A 20,126-nucleotide genomic window follows, 5' to 3' on the forward strand; every position below is an offset into this window, starting at 1 on the left:
AGAAACGAAACGCACTGATGCTTCTTGTGTGATAAGTTCTAATATCGAATCATGCACAGAAGCAGTAGAAGCAGCAGAGTTCTGAGTGCTGTAAGCGGTCCATAAAGGTGTATGGACCGCTTACAGCACGAAGTGTTAAACTTCACATTACAGTTTGTTAGTAATGTGTTTTGTTTCCTCCAGGGCCCCGATTCTATTAATTTTACTTAAGCGTCATATGATTCACGTTCGACTCGATTCGACTTCGATCCCGATTCGATTACGATTGAAGCGTATGTGGCATTCCGCTATTTTTTCTTTGAAATAAACGTTTTTATCCTTTTCTGTCATTCAATAATGACTCATTTTGTCTGCAAATGATTTACGATTGCAAAATGATTGTACAGCAAACTACCGTATGGACCAAAATCACCAAAATAGCAGTCCAATCGCACACCAATCAAATGTCAATCGAATACGATTGGTCTTTTATTAGTAGCAGAATGCCCGATATGGTTAAAACTGCTATTGCGATTCGATTTCTACTCGATTTTGACATTATTAACTTAGGAGAATCGGGCCCCAGGGATTCTCTATGAAATAAAACTTGCTTTTCAAAATATTCAAATAATAATGTATTTATATTTTTGTTATTTTTTGCTCTTCAGTATCACAAAAGTATACAAGATTTACATTCAATAAGGTTACAATTATGCTTTAATAGTATTTATTAAAGATTATTGATTAAATATAAAATATTTTTACAACATTCACAAGCACAGGTAGCCATTGTGGGAATGTCTATATTAAATGATGAATGACTAATCAATTCTACCAGTGTGATTTGTGAATTACTGCACGGGTGACGAAAACTGAACACCATTTCGGAAAAGAAATACTTTTGACATAGAATATAGAAAAAACTCAATAAAAAAAAAAATATTTTCGTTTTTTTGCCATAGTTTCTAAATAATGTATTTTTAATTTTTTCTTAACCACCCGTTACAATAAATCATACTCAATTTTAATTCTCACATTTCAAAATTCATTTTTATTGGGGCAAGATCGATTGCAAAAAAAAAAAACATTCCACTCACAGTTTAAAAGTAGCCAATCGTAATCAAAATAAATCGATGTAATCCATATAAACAAGTGGGTAATCTTAAACAGTATAAGAATCAAATAAAAGTAGATTACCTTTGCAGACAAATTACATCCATATTTTACTTTAAAATCAATTGACTTTGTTTTACCACTAATGAGGTAAATTGAGTCATATGTACTCTACATAAGATATATTTTTTAAAGAGCGGAAAACATAGACGCTGTCTATTTGAAACGCCTTATTCATGGAAACATCACACCAAATTCAGTTCTTCTCGTCAGCAAGAATTGACTTTTATTTATAAAGAACCTTGATTGAGAATATTTATAAAGTAATTGTTCCTATATGGTGTTCTCTCTCCACACGTGTAAAGGTATAATGAAATAAGGGATTTCATACAACAGTGTGAAACAACAGGTTTCAAAACGAAACACAATATTCAAAGGTACTGATTCAGTAACAATACCACAGAATTAATATAAATAACTCAATGGTTCAATTAAACTACTAAAATATAAATTAATCAATTTGTTACTTAAAATACCTCATTTAAAACCTATTGTTTTAAATTGACATAATTTAGTGTTTTCTATTGTTTATTTGTGATAAATTGTAGTTTTAAGTTTCGATATTAGGGCTGTGGCTGTCACGATTAATTATTTTTTTGACATGACAACCCTAAATCGTGTGCACCTATTGTAAGAATGATTATAATCAGATTTGAAGTAAATTACAGCATGAAGATACATCACTAGTTTCAGAATTAATAGATAAAAGAAACCTTATACAAATATTGTAACTACTAGACACTATTTTACATTTGTTGGATTAAACCAATTCTTGAAAAAATCTAACAACCCAAACTTAACCTGATACGAGAACTATACAAAAATATGAACAAAAAATGTCGTAAACAAACATATTCTATGATTGGGGAAAATGTCCATTGCACATGCACATAAAGACTATATTAATAAATAAAAAAAATCTGTGTAGTCAATCAGAAAAAAAACCTCTATTGCGAAGTTAATACCAGTGCCTGTTAAAAAAGCAGTCAAAAAAATTACATACAATAACATGAGCGAACAGTGCTATATTTTAACAAGTCAAATAAAAATCAATTTATACAATTCTTTAAATGTACAGGTAACTATTTAATGTAAGACTATTCTTTATTGGGAGACAATCATTTGCTTGATTACAATTCAATTTAATTGATCCCTTGTAAAATCGACTACTTAGTTAATAATACCTTGTAGTGTATATTTATAGCAAGCGATTGTCCCCAAATGTTCTGTGGTCGTGATTGTGATCCAGTCGTTAACCTTTTGAACGCCAATGTCGGCTATAGCCGACATGAGCAAGCGTGCCCTGTGCGCCAACGACGGCTATACTCGACAAAAAACAGGTCGCAGAAAAATACAAAATAAACCTATTAAATCATTACTTTTATGTATTTTTTAGTAGATATTTAATTGAAGATTTTCGGGCTTGGCGTACAGGGCATAGGAATACCGATATGGCGTGGCGGTGAAAAGGTTAAGTAGTTGTCGGTCAGTCGTCGCTGATGCGTCGCCCTTTCTTCTTCTTTTTATTCTGCTCGGCTTCTAACCGCATGTCTTCTAAATCTTCCATAATACCTGGATAAATAAGTGTTCAATTGAGTTACTATCTCCAAAAATGATATCCGTTGGTAAGGTCTTATACCTTACCTTGGGTAAAAAAAAAATCTTTTATAGTTTAGATGCACAATTAAAAATAGAAGTTTTACCCACAAAACCTATAAATGATTGAAGGAGCATGGGGTGTATACAGAAATAAAGCCAGTGTACATGACGTTATGAATCGACGCCATAGAGACTCCATATTGAGAATAGTGTTTGTGCTCATATTTAAGTCATACTTGACACACTTACATACGGCACTAGTACAATATGGCGACGACTGAGCTATATTTCATTACACAAATCCCATGATGATTAAGATTACGATACTTATAGGAAGAAACTCTTACCTATTTTTTTACTAATGTACTCCTCTCGTTGCTGGCGCGCGAAACTAGATTCCATCGTAGGATCATCGTCGTCATCCATGTCCCGGTATCTGGAAAATATTATTCGTACATTAAACATGGCCGTTATTAACTGACATTACTTGGTAAGTAATGGCTAACATGCCAACAAGATATTGTGTTCACAAATAGTACTTTTAATTAGTGTTAGAAAATAAAACTTCGGAATATAAAAACTGTTTTTCTAGAGCTAGAAAAATAACAGTGATAAGATTTTTTGTTTAGAAAGCATAGTACATACTGTTTATAAATATTATTGGTTACGTTGTGGTTAGGTCAAAAAGAAGATCCCAAGGTTTTTTCATGTTAGTCAAGAGAGCTATACTTACTTGGACTTATCATAACCGAAGATCTCCTTGATGTGTTTAGAGTAGTCCATTTCATCATCACCATCATCAATAAAGTCATCCAGCTCCGAATCGTATTCCGAATCAGAATCTAAAGCGCGACCTGAGAATAACATCACATTGTATTCATTATAGCGTATTATATCAGCTGACTTGTGACATACATTTTGTTATCATATCTAGATGTCAGCACAGATTAGTTATTTATTTTCCTCAATTTATCAATTGAGAGGTCAAAAAACCATTAACATAAGCTCTGCAAATCACGATATAAAATAAAAATATGTGGGGTCAATATTGTTTAACGAGATAATATTAAAACAATAATAATTTTACTAGAAGGAACTAGCTAAGTTACCTTTCAGACTTATTGAACATTTTCATTCTGCCACTTTCACATCAGCAAATTGGAATATTTTAACAAAATATACAAACACTTACGTTTTTTACTCCTGGGATCCTGTCCTTTTCGCTTGACATCGGCGGGCGGGAACTGTCGCGTACCGTCGGGCTTCCTCGCGCCATTCTTGCCCAAACAATTAATGTGCTTATCAAAATCAAATGTATTTGTTACCTTCGGCTTACTTGGGCCCGCTTTGTCACTAGCCCCAACTTTCCTATCATCAGGTCTTTTAGAAGGCACTCCTTTACTGTCAGACATTCTCTTATCATTGCTTCTCTGAGATCCTTCAGCGGCCGCTCTCTGCTTAGCTAGTAAAGCCTGCTTATCCCTAATACCATTTTGTTGTAAACTTTGTTCCTTCGTTTTTGGCACTGGTTTACCTTGCTTGCTGTGGCCATTCAATAATTTGCCATCAGACTGCTTACTTGGTATAGAATTTCGTCTTTCATTCGAATTCTTATCTATCCTGTATGTGTTTTGGCTCTTTAAATCTATGTTCTTATTAACGTCTTGTTTATAACCATCCTTATAATTTAATTTTGATCTATCTACAGATTTGTCAGCACTTTTGATACCCTTGTCAGATAACTTACTGCTACTTTCTAATTTAGATTTTGCCTTTTCTAATTTTTCTCTGTCTCTGTTTAGTCTGTCTATGTCTCTTTCGATTCTTTCTCTCTCTGCTCTTAGCTTGTCAAGTCTTTCTTTGTCTAATCTTTCCTTCTCACGTTCAGCCTTTTCCTTGTCTAGTCTTAACCTATCTCTTTCTTTCTGCAGCTTCTCTATTTTCTCCCTCTCGCTTCTCTCTCTGTCGGAAGGTCGAGGGCTATCGTTTCTGGAGCTAGAGTTGTTCAGTTTGTCGGAGACTTTCGGGATGCGGCCCAAACCAGTGCTTGGCTCTGGTTTCCTCTCTCTTTCCGCTTCTCTAGGTCTATCTTCTCTCGGAACTGAAAAGACGTGAAAAAGTTTTGTAAAATTCATATGGACAGGCAGGACACGTCTGTGAACGCTTGGTACCTAAAGGATGCATGTTAAATACACAATAAATGTAAAACAAAGAAATTACCTGTCCATATAATTTTTCGACACTATTGTAATTAAATAAAAATAACAAACCATGTCCATATGTCATACTTACCTTTCCTACCACCAGATTTCTCAGCTTCCAGTCTTTCTTGACGCCTCTGACGCCTGGCCATCTCTTCCTCGTATTCACGTTTCTGTTTCTTGGTCATCAGCCGCTCAGTACCAGACTCCATTTCAGTTACAACCTCCTTCTTTTTACCAATTTCGATAGGTTCACTTTTTTTCTGTTCAGCCAGTTTGAGTAATTGGTTAAAATCCATTGGTGGAGGTGCTGGTTTTCGAAATTTGGGTTTATCTGGTTTGGATTCTTTTTTGTCTTTCTCTGGCTCATATCGTGTTGGGGGGCTTGACTCACGTTCTGGAAGGTACAAGTATGAGAATAAGAAGTACTGGATTACATATTATTACACTTAGATTTTTAACAATTGTTTGGTTTATTCTATTTTAGTCCACAAATTATTTGAACCTTATAGAACTTACCAAGTTGGGAAAATTGTAATTTAGGTATATAAAAAGCATTTTCAACCATGAAAACATAAAATAAATGTGTAAGTGTGCACATACACATTTGAACAAGCATTGGCAGGCAAAACCCACACTATAAACATTATCAGTACCTAGGTAACTGCCTATTCTATATATTTTCATACGGGCAATGGAATGGAACATTATAAAAATCAAATTCCAAAAGGTTTCGAATATAGTTTTACCTCCATTTTCACCTCTCCGTCTTCTCTTGTGGGGCACAGGATCATCTTCATGTTTCAAAGCATGTTTCACTCTCTCTCTCGTTCCGTTTAAATCTTTTTTCACACTTGTATCTAGAAAGATTTAGTTAGAAGATTAATATATTATTGTATAATGTTTACACAACTTGTGTAACATTTGGTGTGTACTATAAACAAGATAAAAATAACTTGTCCATTGATGGTAGGTTGTTAACGATAATAGCCTTCTCACAAGATTAATGTTAAAAAGAAAGTGATACATAATCATTTTAAATACATAATGTGATTTGCAATTATTTCAATTGAAAAAAAAAATTGCAAAGTGCAATTTAATAACTCAGATAGGCCCAATAGTACAGTAGTATTGCAAAATGGACTGAAACAAACAATGTCAGTCAAATGAAGCCATTATCATCTATATATCCAATACATTCCTTCATTGCATTGACTACTTCATACACCTCTCTGAATCAATAACAGTACCCTGCAGTCATCACACATCAATACAATACAATAAATACAAGTGTGACTTTAAAGCAGACAATTGACAAATATTTCCTCAGTGAACTTTAAAATAATAGTTGACCTACATACATGTTAAAAATGGAATTACAGGTAAACTTACTTCCTACAGGGAATTTGGGTTCATCTGGCAATTTGCTGTACTTTTCCATCATCTTTTCGTATATAGCGGCTGCTTCCTGAGATTCATAGCCGTAGTCATCCTGGTCAGGCTGTTCTGGCCCCTCACGAGTTACTGCAGTGTTGTCCCGGTCAATAGCATCTGCAATAACCGACTTGTTGGCTGACTTGATGACCTTCAGGGTCTTTTGAATCTTCCTCAAAGCCTTAGGGTCTCTCATGGCCAGCAGCTCCTCCCGTTTCCGCTGGGCCTCGATTTTCTTCTGCCTCTCCTCCTCATCTTTCTTTGCTAAAAACTTTTGAATGTTTGCTGACAGCCTGTCTCTTTGTTTCTGCTCCTTTTTAGGAGGATCGAAGCGAGCCTTGTAATACGCATTTTCCTGAAACCGCAGAAAGCTTCTATGATAACGGAATAGACTTCAATGCACAACAACAAAGTAAAAGTAGCTTCGAGTTCTTGTTTATAGAGATAACCCGAAGTATAAATACAAAATATTATTGCACTGCAAAGACACTCATATCATCATCAAAGGACTTATCTGAATGTTAAAGTATGCGCATAATATTTCACAAAATAAGTACTAAGTTGAAACTCACAGATGACTTTTGTTGTTGATTTCGTTGAGCAGCCAACAACGTCTCGCGGAACTCCATGTTCTCGCAAATTATTTATTTTGTAGAGCTAATACTCCTACAAACATCCCAACATCGCAAAATTTTCACAAATTATTTTATAAAAATCGTAAAATACGTGTCATGACCAATTTTGATACACAATCGCACCATTTTCTGGAAACGTACTGACCATAGATTATAAATACCTTGGATAGAAAACCATTGACAAGAAGTATTGCCAGTTGTCTATTAAAACTTGTTGCCAGATTTATTGTTTAGAATCGATTTTGTTTTGAACTAATCTTAATAGTATATTAATAGTTAGTTAGTTAGTTACAGCCTATTTATCGTCCCACTGCTGGGCACAGGCCTCCTCTCACACGGAGAAGGATTGAGTATATTAATAAAGAAGACGAAAATTGAATAGTGAATAATTCAAAGTAAATGCTAATTTGAACGGTTATAATTGGATATGATTTCTATTATTATAAAGCATTTATTAACCCTTTGCCATTGCAATAGAAACGTTTCTCCCTATTCTTTTGTCCTCGCCGAACGAAAGAAATGTTGATTTACATTTATTTTCAGACAAAAAAATCCCCTATCAATAAAAATATTTCTCTTTAGTCAGGATTATCTTCTAAAAGTTAAAATCGATTAATCACTGACCGACAGCACTAGTAACCATCACTGTCCTGTGTCTGTGGTCTATTTGACAGTGACAGCTAGATCTCTTTCTTTTGCTTCCTTTCAAAAGTTGACGGAAGACGAAAATATGGTTCGTGTGTATTTTACGAATGTTATCTTAATTTTGTACTAAAATCACTTGCTTTAAATAAGAAATAAGGCGTTACATATATGTTTTAAGTGATATTAGTGTTATATATGATATTATTTCCGACTATGATGTCGACACATTTTAGTAAATGTTGTTTGTTGTTCCGCTGCAGGCCACCTCCAAGAAGAAGACCAGGAAGCTCCGAGGACACGTGAGCCATGGACATGGTCGTATCGGTAAGTTCATGTTTATATTTCCTTATAATTCCTATTGCTAAAGGCAATTTTATTACTGAACATAACACCGGTAAGGTTAGGTTTGGTGGAACCTCTTTAAAATCCCAATTCACAGGGCTCAAGAGTAGTCGAGAGTCTTATAATAGTACTATAACCGAGAAATATCACTGAGGAATATACCTAACGTGGACGTATTTGTGCTGTGGAAGTAAAACTTGTTTTGTATTGATACTCCACCTGTAGGCTATCAGATACCCGACAAACCATTATTATACACGAAGACGCTTATCATTGTTATCATCTAAATTAATTTCTATAAAATAACCCAAACTGTTATGTGCTAATTACCTCCCGAATCTTAATACTAGAGACTCGTCGCCAATGTAAGGTTAACCAAACTTGCAAAGTTGGTTAAAGTGGTATTGTTGCATTGCAGGCAAGCACCGCAAGCATCCTGGAGGTCGCGGTAACGCTGGTGGTGAGCACCACCACAGAATCAACATGGACAAGTACCACCCTGGATACTTCGGCAAAGTAAGTAGTCATTATGCTCTTGTTACATGAATTGGCTATTGTTACATGTTACCCCCAAATGTTTAAAAGTAATTAATAGTTGTTAATGTGCAGGTAAAGTGATTAAACTTAATTTACCCTAAACAAATTCATAAATTTTGTACCTACACTGTGTTTCATTGTCAGATTTTGCAAAAGTTAATGAATTCAGTGAAATTTACTTAGTAAAACTTAGTGTGAACTTTAACTGCAGAATTCAAAAATAATAAGTTACATTTTCAGAAGTGTACAAGTGGTTGTACAGATTGCTTACAACAAGACTGAAATGACCAAACAACACAATCCATTCATGCTTGAGTGATTCCTACAAATAACATCTTTGTTTTATAGCTCGGTATGAGGAATTACCACGAGAGGAAGAACAAGCTGTTCAACCCTGTATTGAACCTGGACAAGCTGTGGACCCTGGTGTCCGAGCAGTCTAGGCTGAAGTACGCCTCAGCCACCGACGGCAAGGTCCCAGTCATCAACATTGTTAAGGCTGTAAGTATAACAGGAATTTAGTCCTATTAACATCTATGTATAAATATCTTTGTCATATTTTTTTCAAAAACATACCATTAGCTAATGTATCAGTAACATTGACATATCATGCAACTACTTTTGGTATGTAAGACCTCTCAAAAGAAATCAACACTTATTTAAATTAAGGATTACACCACTGCAGTGTGTTAAACCATAATTCCTTTTTAGCCACTAGGCCGTTTAATAGGTGGTGTGCTACTAGTGGCCTGCTTATAAAATGTACATCCCTAATTTTAACATTGGAGACTGCAAATTCAGTCCCACTTGTTATTTTCGCCAGTTAAACACTTGTTCATAATCTATTTATTTGTTTTCCAGGGTTACTACAAGTTACTAGGCAAAGGCAAGCTCCCCAAGCAGCCCGTCATAGTTAAGGCCAAATTCTTCTCCAAGACAGCTGAGAGGAAGATCAAAGCCGTAGGTGGTGCCTGCGTTTTGTCTGCGTAATTTAAGTATACATTAAAATATTAAAAATCAATTTCTGTTTTTTTTTTCCAAATACCAAACACACAGCCTCTCTAGCCAGGAATTTCACCTAGAATCACATGCACAACTGTCGCCCTTTGTGGCTACTAAAATACATAGTGCAAGTGCTTTTCGTCCATTATGATATGTCGTAATGACAAGCAAGTTTTTCGGCACCCTCAGGGGAACATGAAATCTAAAGATGAGTTTTGGGCGAGCAACCGACTGCACGTGCAGCGACTGCATGTCTGGAAATCGGTCCATATGTGAAAGCGACTGCACGTGCTGCTGCTGCTTGGATCCAAAACGATTTCATATAAATGCTTATGTATCTACAAACCAGTAGTGCATGTTCGTCGCGTGTGGGGTTTGCAGCACTCTTCCAAAACGTACTTTCCACCATGTACCTGATACCTAACTAGTACTTGCCTACCTGTGATCAATTAATTCTTAAACTGATGGTGCAGTGCTTAACCTTTTCACCGCCACGCCATATCGGTATTCCTATGCCCTGTACGCCAAGCCCGAAAATCTTAATTTTAAATATCTACTAAAAAATACATAAAAGTAATGATTTAATAGGTTTATTTTGTATTTTTCTGCGACCTGTTTTTTGTCGAGTATAGCCGTCGTTGGCGCACAGGGCACGCTTGCTCATGTCGGCTATAGCCGACATTGGCGTTCAAAAGGTTAAATGAACATGAGCACGCAGGGACCCGATTCTCCTAAGTTGATAATGTCAAAATTGAATAGAAATCGAATCGTAATAGCAGGGGCCCGATTCTCCTAAGTTAATAATGTCAAAATCGAATAGAAATCGAACCGCAATATGATCGCAATAGCAGTTTTAACCATATCGGGCATTCTGCTACTAATACTACTTTAATCTCAGTCGAATCGAGTCGAACGTCAATCGTATGCCGCTTAAGTAAAATTAGCGAGAATCGTGCCCCAGGTTTATTGACGTACCTAGTAAACAAGTGTATGAGAGCACAATAATTTGTCTACAAACCCACGCACAGTAGGAGGATAAATACTTTAAAATAAATAGATAGCTGTGTGCCTCCGGTTTAGTCCTGGAGCCCGATTCTCCTAAGTTAATAATGTCAAAATTTAATAGAAATCGAATCGCAATATGATCGTTTGCGATTGGTCTGCTATTTTGGTCTATACGGTAGTTTCCTCTATAATCAAACTGCAATCGTAAATCATTTTCAGACAAAATGATTCATTATTGAATGACAGAAAAGGATAAAAACGTTTATATCAAAGAAAAAATAGCGGAACGCCACATACGCCTCAATCATAATCGAGTCGTGATTGGATCGCAGTCGAACGTGAATCGTATGTCGCTTAAGTCAAATTAGGAGAATCGGGCCCCTGTTCACCCTGCTGTCCCACAGGATAACGCCTATAGGTAGTAGAAGTTATTCCTATTTACTAGAGCTATCGTTTGATACCAAACGCCCAATCTTCTAAAGCAGAGGATGAGAGAATCGGAGGCAATGAAATCGGGTCGAGCGGTAAAATGAAACAACTGCATGATAATATAGCGTCATTATTCAATAATATAATAATACTTAAAATATGCTCCCTTAAGTAAACTTAAGTTAAAGCACAATACAGAACTATCGGTCATGCGAGATATTATACCCAAATTCTTGATTATGTATTATAAAAAATAATAATACGCGATATGCGGCATTTTAAATGCTATTTTCATGTAAAAGCAACACATCATTATTTAGGTACTAAATTGACATCAAATACTCGAGTATAAAAATACTCGTAAATACCTTTGTATGAGAAGCACTGGTTTTCGAATCATAAAGCAAATTATACCATGAGATCATTTATACAATATCCTTCATATTTTTTTCTTATTCAGTACCTAAACTATAGAGATTTTCATGAGTAGTTATCCATCTAATGCTTACTACTAATTCTGCTGCAATGACGAATAAGGCATTACAATATATTATTACTATCATATTATTAAAATTAATTAATTCATTATAATTATTAGTCATGTTCATTAAAAATGTATTTGCTGTAACAGCCTTTTGCATTACATCAACTGCTTCATCTATAAATGGCTACTGTCTTGAAATTATTTTGTTCTAGCCAGCCCTAGCATGGGCTCCTACCACAATATCTAATACAGGGTACTTTTGGCCTTATACATGGAGTTAGGATTGTTAAAATTATTTTAGACAATATTGTTAATTTGCAGAGCAACACTAAAAAATCACAATAATACCTATTTGCTATCATTATGGTTTGAAGACATTCTGTACTTTTTGCATGTTCTACAATTATGAAGATCAACTTATTTTACAGTTCAGTCAAATGTTAGTCTTTATATCAAAATATTAAGTGTATATTGTAACTGTATGCGTCTGCCTCATTTGTGGGATTTGTTCAGGGGGAGTTTGTGTCTGGACGACATCTGCAGGCCTAGCCTGCTTGGCCTTCTTCCTAGCAGCATCACTCTCAGCATAGTACATTCCCAGCCTAGTTTTAATAGCTGCCAGAGCTGCTCCATTAATTTCATCATGGAATATGTTGGTGTACCTCCACTGCTTTACCATGGGACCTCTCTTTCTCTCCTTCTTAATTTTCTTCTCTGGTTTTATTTCTGTGTGATGATGCATCAATTCTGTAGTGTGGCCATAGTGATTGTCTATGGTAATGGTAGGATGTTGAGGCTCAGGTTTAGCTTGCAGCACAATGAATGCTGTGGTGGGCTGTGTTGGCCTAGGTGCAGCTGACTGGAGTAGGATCCCCATGCTTTGTGCTCCATTAGGGGTTTGATAGAAGTTGGTGGCTGTACCTGTTGCCAGAGTAGCTGTTTGATATTGGTTCTGGAAGTAGTTCTCAGCTATGTTCACCAAGTGCCCACTGCCAGGATATGCAATGGGAGCCAGAGACTCCTGCGGTACTTGTTGCTGCTGCTGTGGTGGCTCCACCTGAGGGACTAGCTCCATACTCCTCTTAGACTTAGGCATAGTTGCTGATATGTTATCTGGGTCAAAAGTCTTGATGTAGTCTTTCCACATCTTAGAAATATTAATTTCTAAGCCTGCAATTTTATCTAACCTGATAAAATCTTTTAAGCGGTGTGTGTGAACAATTGAATATATATGATTTTTTATCTGATCTAAAATTCCAGATGGCAATCGGACTTCTCCAGAGCGGCGATGACTATTTTTTCCACGATTGTCACTGGGAAACATGACACCATCATCCATTTTCTTGCAGAGAACTCTGACTTTTCTCTCAGTGATGGCATGGATATTTTTGAAGGCAGTCTGGCACACCTGGGTCTCCCTTCCCTTGACTCTCACAAAGTATTCAAATGTGCATGTTCGACGACTGCTTGTTTTAACTCTTTTCCTCTTCACATCTACTTGTCTCATGAGTCCAAATAGATAAGCATTTTGTTCATCATGTGTCTTCATAGAATAGAATCCTTGAAATGTTTTCAGCCGTATGTCTTCAGGCACTTTCTGAAAACATCGTCGTCTGCAGTTGCAGTCTGGGCCAGGCTGCTTTGGGGGAACCACTTTTCCATTTGCGTTGATATATTCTAGACCAGCTATTCTTAAACGTTTTTGTTTTTGTTTGTGCCATTCTGAAAATATAAATTTATACAGGTTACGTACGCAAACCGATTAATGGTGCTGAAGTAATATGATATAAACATAAACCTGTAGGTATATATGCATACTCTTTAATGAATTGTTGCGCTACACAAGACTTGTATCATTCTTTATTTACAGTGTTTATCGAACATTAGCTATCAAATCAAGAACAGTACCGGAACAATCACCTAGTTACACAAAAATGTAGTAAGGTAGTAAGAGTCAAACACTGGCTGAAGTAATGAAGACTTAACAATGAGAACAATGTTCTAAGAAAAGTGAAGTAGGACAACGCGTCTCTATAAAAACATAATCACACAAAGACACTACTCGCCTTCTGGATTCCTCAGACGTCTTTTAACGATTTTCCCGTTCTTTGTAAGCTTTACTTTTCTTTCGCTATTTGAGACATCAGCCATTTTAATATCAAAGCATAATGTTGTTCTGTCTGCTGCGTTCATTTCCAAATCATCCTAACTACCACAATCTACAAAGTCGCGTGAAACGGAACGCATGAATAACAAAACGCATTTTTACATAATATCTGGAATGCGCTTGCAAATGAAAAATATTTTTTTAAATCAGATGCATTACAAAAGCTGGCTCGTTAATAGCAAGTTTTAATGAAACCACAGTTAATTATTGCTCTGTCTGCTGAAAAGTGCTTCGGTAGTTATACCTAAAGTCAAAATCAAGCGCATATAAAAATAAGCGATCCTTCTATGGTAAAATTTCCTTCGTATTGTTATTAGTAAATACACATTAATATTCAGTAGATAGATTCTAGAAATATCCCATTAATCTGAGCAATATCCAAACGTATTGAAAAAATGCAGCGCCAAGGAAATTTTTCATGTTTTGGATACTTAACAAGAAAAATCTTATGCTACGTTCACACGCGCGGCATGCAGCCCGTCGCGGGCCGGCGCGGCGGACATTCAAGCTGTTCACACGAGCGCCGTCGGCGTCGTGTCAGTCAGTGCAAGTATGGCAAGCAGCGAGGATCTCGGAGTTGTTGCTGTCATAGCTTTTGGCTTAACTTATTTTTATTTTAAAAAGAGACAAAATGATGAACGACGTTGACCATTCCGCCATGTTGTAATCTCCGATCGTAGCAACTTTCTTAGAAATTAGAAGAACGTTGAATGAAAATCCACTCGTCACAAAAGCGCAGGAGAGACTGACTGCCCGCGCGCGTGTAAACAGTCGCCGGGCGCCCGCACGTTCATCCTTTGAACTTTGCCAAAAAACCGACACCCGCCCGATTCGCGGCATTCATTCACGGTCACGGGCGCGTTCACGGGCTCGCGCGTACAGTTTACACGCTCGTGAACGTGAATGTACCCGTTGAATGTTGAGTTGAACGCGCGCGTGTGAACGTAGCATTATGTACGTTTTCGCTCAGCTACTGTGTTTTTTCATTTCGTTTTCGATGTAGTCAATCATCAAATAATGAAATTTTAAGATGTGTATAATGATTTCCGTTTTTTTTTGCAAAAACATCTGATATTTATCTGCTGTTCACTCCAGTTAAATAGTTACACTTCTTGATTAAGACTGACGTAATCATAAGTCGTAATTTTTGACGTCATTAATTTTGACGTTTCTGTATCACGACACACGATACGCGATAGTTTTCTGCTGCTACAAATAAAATCATTAGTTTCATTTAAAACGAGTTCAACTGTAGACAGATTGTGCTAATATCATTGTTTTCTCAAATAAAACACGTTTGTACCTATAGAATTACCATCAAAAGTATCGTATATCAGGGAAAACCAACAGGTGAGTCAATCGCTCTTCAAACATAGCTTTCAATTTGTTTTTGTATTCAATCTTTGTAATTTGTTTGATTTATTTCAAATAATGTTATATTCTACTGTGTATGTTTTCAGCGTGGCTTTCGTTAAGAAGCATTTGGTTTTATTTATTTAGAGAAAAGTTTTGTTCTTTCTACAATTTTCTAGTAATTTCATCAGATGTCGTAAAAATGTCGAACATATCTCTATTTTCTGTCTTTGCCAGTTCTAGCAAACACTGAACATGAATATTCTAAATGCTTACTAGAAACATAAATTGAAACAGTAGAGAACTACTGTTTTTTTTTTGTTTTATTGACTGACCTAAATTTTATTCAAAAAAGTAATTACAATATCAATGGAGTTAAGTGTCATATTATTATTGTAGTTGAAAATAACGGTTTCAATACCCCATATATTGGTAATTGCAAATGGTAGTTGAGAATCCAAAATGCTAATATAATAAATAAATCATTCAACAGTAATATAGATACTTTTCTGTAAATTGGACTCCGATTTTCAGTGCTGATGCTAAATGTTCAGAGTTCATTTTAAAATATAAGTTACAAAAACAAATATTAAACTTAATTCTATTTTAATTACAGTTAAACATGACATTCCAATCAGCGATGCCGAGCCGGGAATTCCTTTGGGATGTATTTAGGAGGTAAACACCATAATCTAATTAATATTTGTACTTCATTACTTAAATATATTTTGAGGCAATGACTCAACAAAGTCAATGACTGTTGCACCATTGAAAGTCAACTTGGGATGAGTCATTGAGTGGGATACTTGTTTACAATATGGGATCCATTTAAACAATTAACCAGTTGTATGTCAGAGCGCAAATCTATCTAAATATATAAAAATAAATACCTATATCCCTTGGTCACGCCATCACCCTTGAACAGCTGGACCGATTAAACTGAAAATTAGAGGGGCAGTTTAGACCAAAGAGAAGGACAGGATGTTGACATTTTGTCTCGGGAGTGAGAGATACTGCTGGCGGAAGTTAGTTATTTTATAATTAGCAACATACATGAGGTTAAAATTTGTACTTTATGCCCTTTGATTACAATTCTTATTTTAGCTTTCATATCAAATGGGAAGCTTTTGACCTCAACTTTGCCCGGCTAGAAAAATGATAAACAAACTAATTTTTATTCATGTTTACATGACTTTGACTCGTCTCATGTTTTCTTTATTCTATAGACTTTTTTATACTTACATGGTTTATGTAGTTTTACAGTTTTTTTATGTTATTTAGAAACAGATCATTGCCAGAGTACTTCAAATGATTATTTTATTTTCTTGAAACAGTAGTTATTCTGCTTAAATGATCAAAACATTGCTATATCCAATTTACACAATATTTCAGAGTTGACAAGGACCGCAGTGGTTACATATCTGCAGATGAGTTGCAGCAGGCTCTGTCTAACGGCACATGGAACCCGTTCAATCCTGAAACTGTCCGACTTATGATAGGTATGTATTAATACCTAGTTAACTTGGATTACAAATCTCTTAGCAATTAACTTTCTATGAATATTAATAGAAATAGCTTCGTCATAAATAAACATATGGCTAGGCACAATCTTACCGGTTACATAGCACGTATTACATTAGCACGTAGGCTTTTTATCAACACACCACGCGAGCGAAGCCGCGGGCGGAAGCTAGTATACTATATGCTTAAAAGTGATTAATGAATCATTGATCAAAAATTAATGGTAAAAAATATAGTAGGTATCACTGCCTATAAATAACTTTGTTTGGTCATGGAGCTCTTGGCAAAAAAACGTTTACCGCGAATAAAATTATTGTTAGACGATTATTACATCATTTCCTGATAATTTCGCAAGCAAACGACAAATAACGCGAATACACTTTTCGATGTACACAGAAAAAATGACCTTCTGACTAATGACATTAAGGTCGAAAATGCGAACATTGTAGTGGTTGCGTAAGACCGTACTCTCTTTAGATAACACAAGGCTAGTTTATGCGTATAGAAATGCACTCAGTTAAAACTTCAATTGTTAATTATAGTTATAATTAGAATTTAACCGGTTTTCTAACTGAGAGTTGCTCTCAATTTAGTTGTAGATTTAGTTGAAACTACTAAAACATATTATAAACGGCAGTAGTTTAAATAGTTTACAATAACTACTTTTTGTCCAGGTTCAGATAGTTTTTTAATCAGACAAAAGTCATCAACAAAGCAATTTTGTATTTTGTTTTCAGGAATGTTTGACAAGCAAAGCAGAGGAGTAATAAACTTTGAAGATTTTGGCGCCCTATGGAAATATGTGACCGACTGGCAGAACTGTTTCCGTTCGTTTGACAGAGACAACTCTGGGAACATAGACAAGATGGAGTTGAAGAATGCCCTCACCGCGTTTGGATACAGATTATCAGATGAAGTGGTCAATATTATGGTCCAGAAATTCGACAGATTTGGCCGCGGGACCATTTTGTTTGATGACTTTATTCAGTGCTGTGTCACTTTATATGTGAGTAGATTTTTTTAGCTTAATTGTTATGCTAAATAATAGGAATACTTAGGTACCTACTACAGCCTAATTATGTAAAGTTCATGTGAGTGGGGAAAAAACCTGCGGAAAAAAAAAAATTTCCTGGTTTCCCTGTTAATACCACACAACAACATACTTCCTCTACCATTAACTTTTTTTTGTACTTAGTAACAGTTTAAATTCGGTTTCCCATTTCCTTCTATGACTCATTTGTTATTTTTTGCAGACTCTGACGTCAGCATTCCGGCAGTTCGACACGGACCAAGATGGCGTCATAACGATCCATTACGAACAGTTCCTCAAGATGGTATTCGGATTAAAGGTAAAAGTATAAATCTATCGACCATCGATGTTTTAAACTTTATTATTTGTTAAACAATAGAATACTTCCTATTGGTTAGAATTTCACTATATTTTGTTTTTGTTAAGTCTGATAAATATGAATAGCTGTGCCCACCCATTCCGGAAAATTCGTGCATTCCTGGCAATCATGAATTTCGAACTTTTACTGAAACTTGATCTGTCCGCCATGTTCCTATTTTCTTGTGAAAAAGACGTTAAAAATTTGTTTTCGAGATTGTTTGAGATGCACAAAAATGGGCAATCCTCTAGTTTGTGAATGGCGTTATGTAATCATATTTTATTTGCCCTTTACTTACCCTTAGTATTTTATAGCTGTTATGTTATACCTCTCGTTGAATGCATCTCCTTGCTAAACTTTCTATGTAGAGAAACCTTTATCTATTAGTTTTGTTTGCACTATTTAAAAATTCTACATGTATCACTTGTTATTTAAAATTAAGCTTTCTGTATTTGTGAAGAGTCAAAAATTACAGATGCGTTTTGTGATATGAAAGAAAATGAGTGCGTTTTATATATCTTAGATTAGATATAAATGTTATATACTTGTATATTCTGAATATATGTACCTTAACTGCATAAGTCTGAATATATTTAAATGTAACTTGATCTTATGTATTTGATGTATACAGAAACGCAGTTGGTCTTCCAATTTAGCTATCGACTCGAATAATTTGCGTATTTAAATAAGCCAATAATACTCAACCTTTTTTCTGCCTTTGGCCTGGACAAGAATTAATACTGGTCGGAATAGTGCAGAGATAAGTTGCAAAGCAGTAACTATTCAAGTGAGAATTGCGTTGGCACTTTATTAAAATCAGCAGTAGATATTATTTCGCAAAGAGCATGTAATCTATCTACTTATTTTATAAGTATCCGAGTCTCAACAGGCACTCATAAGTAGCTTCAACCTTGATTAAATTATTAAGTTGTTGACAAATTAGACAAGTTCATCGATAACATATACGTGCGTTTTTAAAATCAACTGTGTATTAAAAAAATCATCTTTTGCAGTTGTTTTAAGAAAACTGACGTTTATGTTGTCGGTATACTTGGGCATATAGGCTTTGCACACACAGGTTTTAAAACGTTGAGTATTTTTGATTTAGTATTATTGTATCTGTCCGTTCAAGTATATTTGTTGTGTTTGTCGAGATAGCAAAATGTTCGCGTGTCGATGCACTAATAGGAATATTTCTCTTTCGTCCAGTGTGTGCCGTAATGCCGCCGATCGTGGGAAAACTTACAGGCCAACCGTACCCACCAATATAAATAAATAGTAACAAGGTAACATTAATAACAAATACTTTAGGATGTATTAATCTCAAACAAAATTCTTTAACTCAAATAGTATTTCTTATAAATCTATCATTTCTTCTAGTTGTATTTCCAAAAACACTTAGTTGTGCCCGCGGGTCTGCTCGCATAAATCTTTTCTATGTGACTTGTGCTCAATGTGAACAAAAATTTTATTATTGTAAATTTTAGTATTTCGAATAAAGTATTAGAAATTTTATATCCTGCTCTTAATTGAAACGAAATCTCAACTTGTCCAAATGTAGCCAATTGTTGTACCTATTATAAAAAATAATTATTACTTTAAGGACTTCAATTTTTCACTGTGACTGTGGCACAATCGAATTAAAATTGTAAAAGTATACTCATGCGAGCTCAAATATTTATCAGTGCCTAGCACAGTCTCTTGTAAAAGAAAAAAAAACTTTTTAGTACTGTTTTTCGCTGATTGGAGCTTATGAAAAAAAAAATCAGCATGGCCTTATGTATAGGAAAATTAAAAATGCTTTTATTTAAAAAGTACATCATTTAATTATTTAAAATAAGTATAAAATGTATGTACTAAAGTAAAACTTTCCTTATGTTTAGTATTTAATATTTTTTACGTTTGGAAACTTATTTTAAAATAACTTTGCAAGTATGCAGTTTCAATGTAAAAAATATGACGAAAATGCCTGTCTGGAAGTGACAACACTGCTTTCAAATACAGTTATTTAAGTAGTTTTAAGTTTATTAAGTTTACAATTATGAAGCAATTATCCTCTAATATTACAGCTTATAAATAAATGATGATCACATTGTGTAAAGTATATTTTTAATGTTTCAATTATTATTTTTCGTATTTAAGGTAAATACACTTTTCAATAAATGTTTCTTAATAAAAGCTTTTTTTTTATAATAACCCTAGTTTTACAAATGCAGTTTATTTGGATAACGC

The 20,126-nt window shown here is 35.0% G+C and overlaps 4 protein-coding genes across 4 annotated transcripts; 2 read left to right on the plus strand and 2 right to left on the minus strand.

Annotated features, from left to right (window-relative positions):
- Positions 1-590: 590 nt before the first annotated feature.
- Positions 591-7,179, minus strand: LOC110375184 (protein SPT2 homolog). The gene is made up of 9 exons (XM_021333211.3): positions 6,959-7,179; positions 6,345-6,741; positions 5,702-5,812; positions 5,044-5,349; positions 3,944-4,852; positions 3,485-3,605; positions 3,099-3,187; positions 2,623-2,724; positions 591-2,403 (listed from the first exon to the last, which is right to left on the minus strand). The coding sequence occupies exons 1-8, from the start codon at positions 7,013-7,015 to the stop codon at positions 2,639-2,641; spliced, it is 2,076 nt and encodes a 691-aa protein (XP_021188886.3). The 5' UTR covers positions 7,016-7,179; the 3' UTR covers positions 591-2,403; positions 2,623-2,638.
- A 479-nt stretch (positions 7,180-7,658) lies between these two features.
- Rpl27a (Ribosomal protein L27A) lies at positions 7,659-9,566 on the plus strand. Its single transcript, XM_021333256.3, has 5 exons — positions 7,659-7,754; positions 7,927-7,990; positions 8,427-8,524; positions 8,894-9,046; positions 9,407-9,566. Exons 1-5 carry the CDS (start codon positions 7,752-7,754, stop codon positions 9,533-9,535), a joined length of 447 nt encoding a protein of 148 aa, XP_021188931.1. The 5' UTR covers positions 7,659-7,751; the 3' UTR covers positions 9,536-9,566.
- A 1,529-nt stretch (positions 9,567-11,095) lies between these two features.
- Positions 11,096-13,692, minus strand: LOC110375190 (uncharacterized). Its single transcript, XM_021333217.3, has 2 exons — positions 13,532-13,692; positions 11,096-13,187 (listed from the first exon to the last, which is right to left on the minus strand). The coding sequence occupies exons 1-2, from the start codon at positions 13,656-13,658 to the stop codon at positions 11,926-11,928; spliced, it is 1,389 nt and encodes a 462-aa protein (XP_021188892.1). The 5' UTR covers positions 13,659-13,692; the 3' UTR covers positions 11,096-11,925.
- A 1,096-nt stretch (positions 13,693-14,788) lies between these two features.
- LOC110375183 (programmed cell death protein 6) lies at positions 14,789-20,072 on the plus strand. Its single transcript, XM_021333210.3, has 6 exons — positions 14,789-14,982; positions 15,602-15,663; positions 16,378-16,484; positions 17,244-17,512; positions 17,760-17,855; positions 19,104-20,072. Exons 2-6 carry the CDS (start codon positions 15,608-15,610, stop codon positions 19,113-19,115), a joined length of 540 nt encoding a protein of 179 aa, XP_021188885.1. The 5' UTR covers positions 14,789-14,982; positions 15,602-15,607; the 3' UTR covers positions 19,116-20,072.
- The last annotated feature ends 54 nt before the right edge of the window (positions 20,073-20,126 follow it).

The sequence above is a fragment of the Helicoverpa armigera genome, chromosome 10 (genome assembly GCF_030705265.1).
Source record: "Helicoverpa armigera isolate CAAS_96S chromosome 10, ASM3070526v1, whole genome shotgun sequence".
Classification (NCBI taxonomy): Eukaryota; Metazoa; Arthropoda; class Insecta; order Lepidoptera; family Noctuidae; genus Helicoverpa; species Helicoverpa armigera.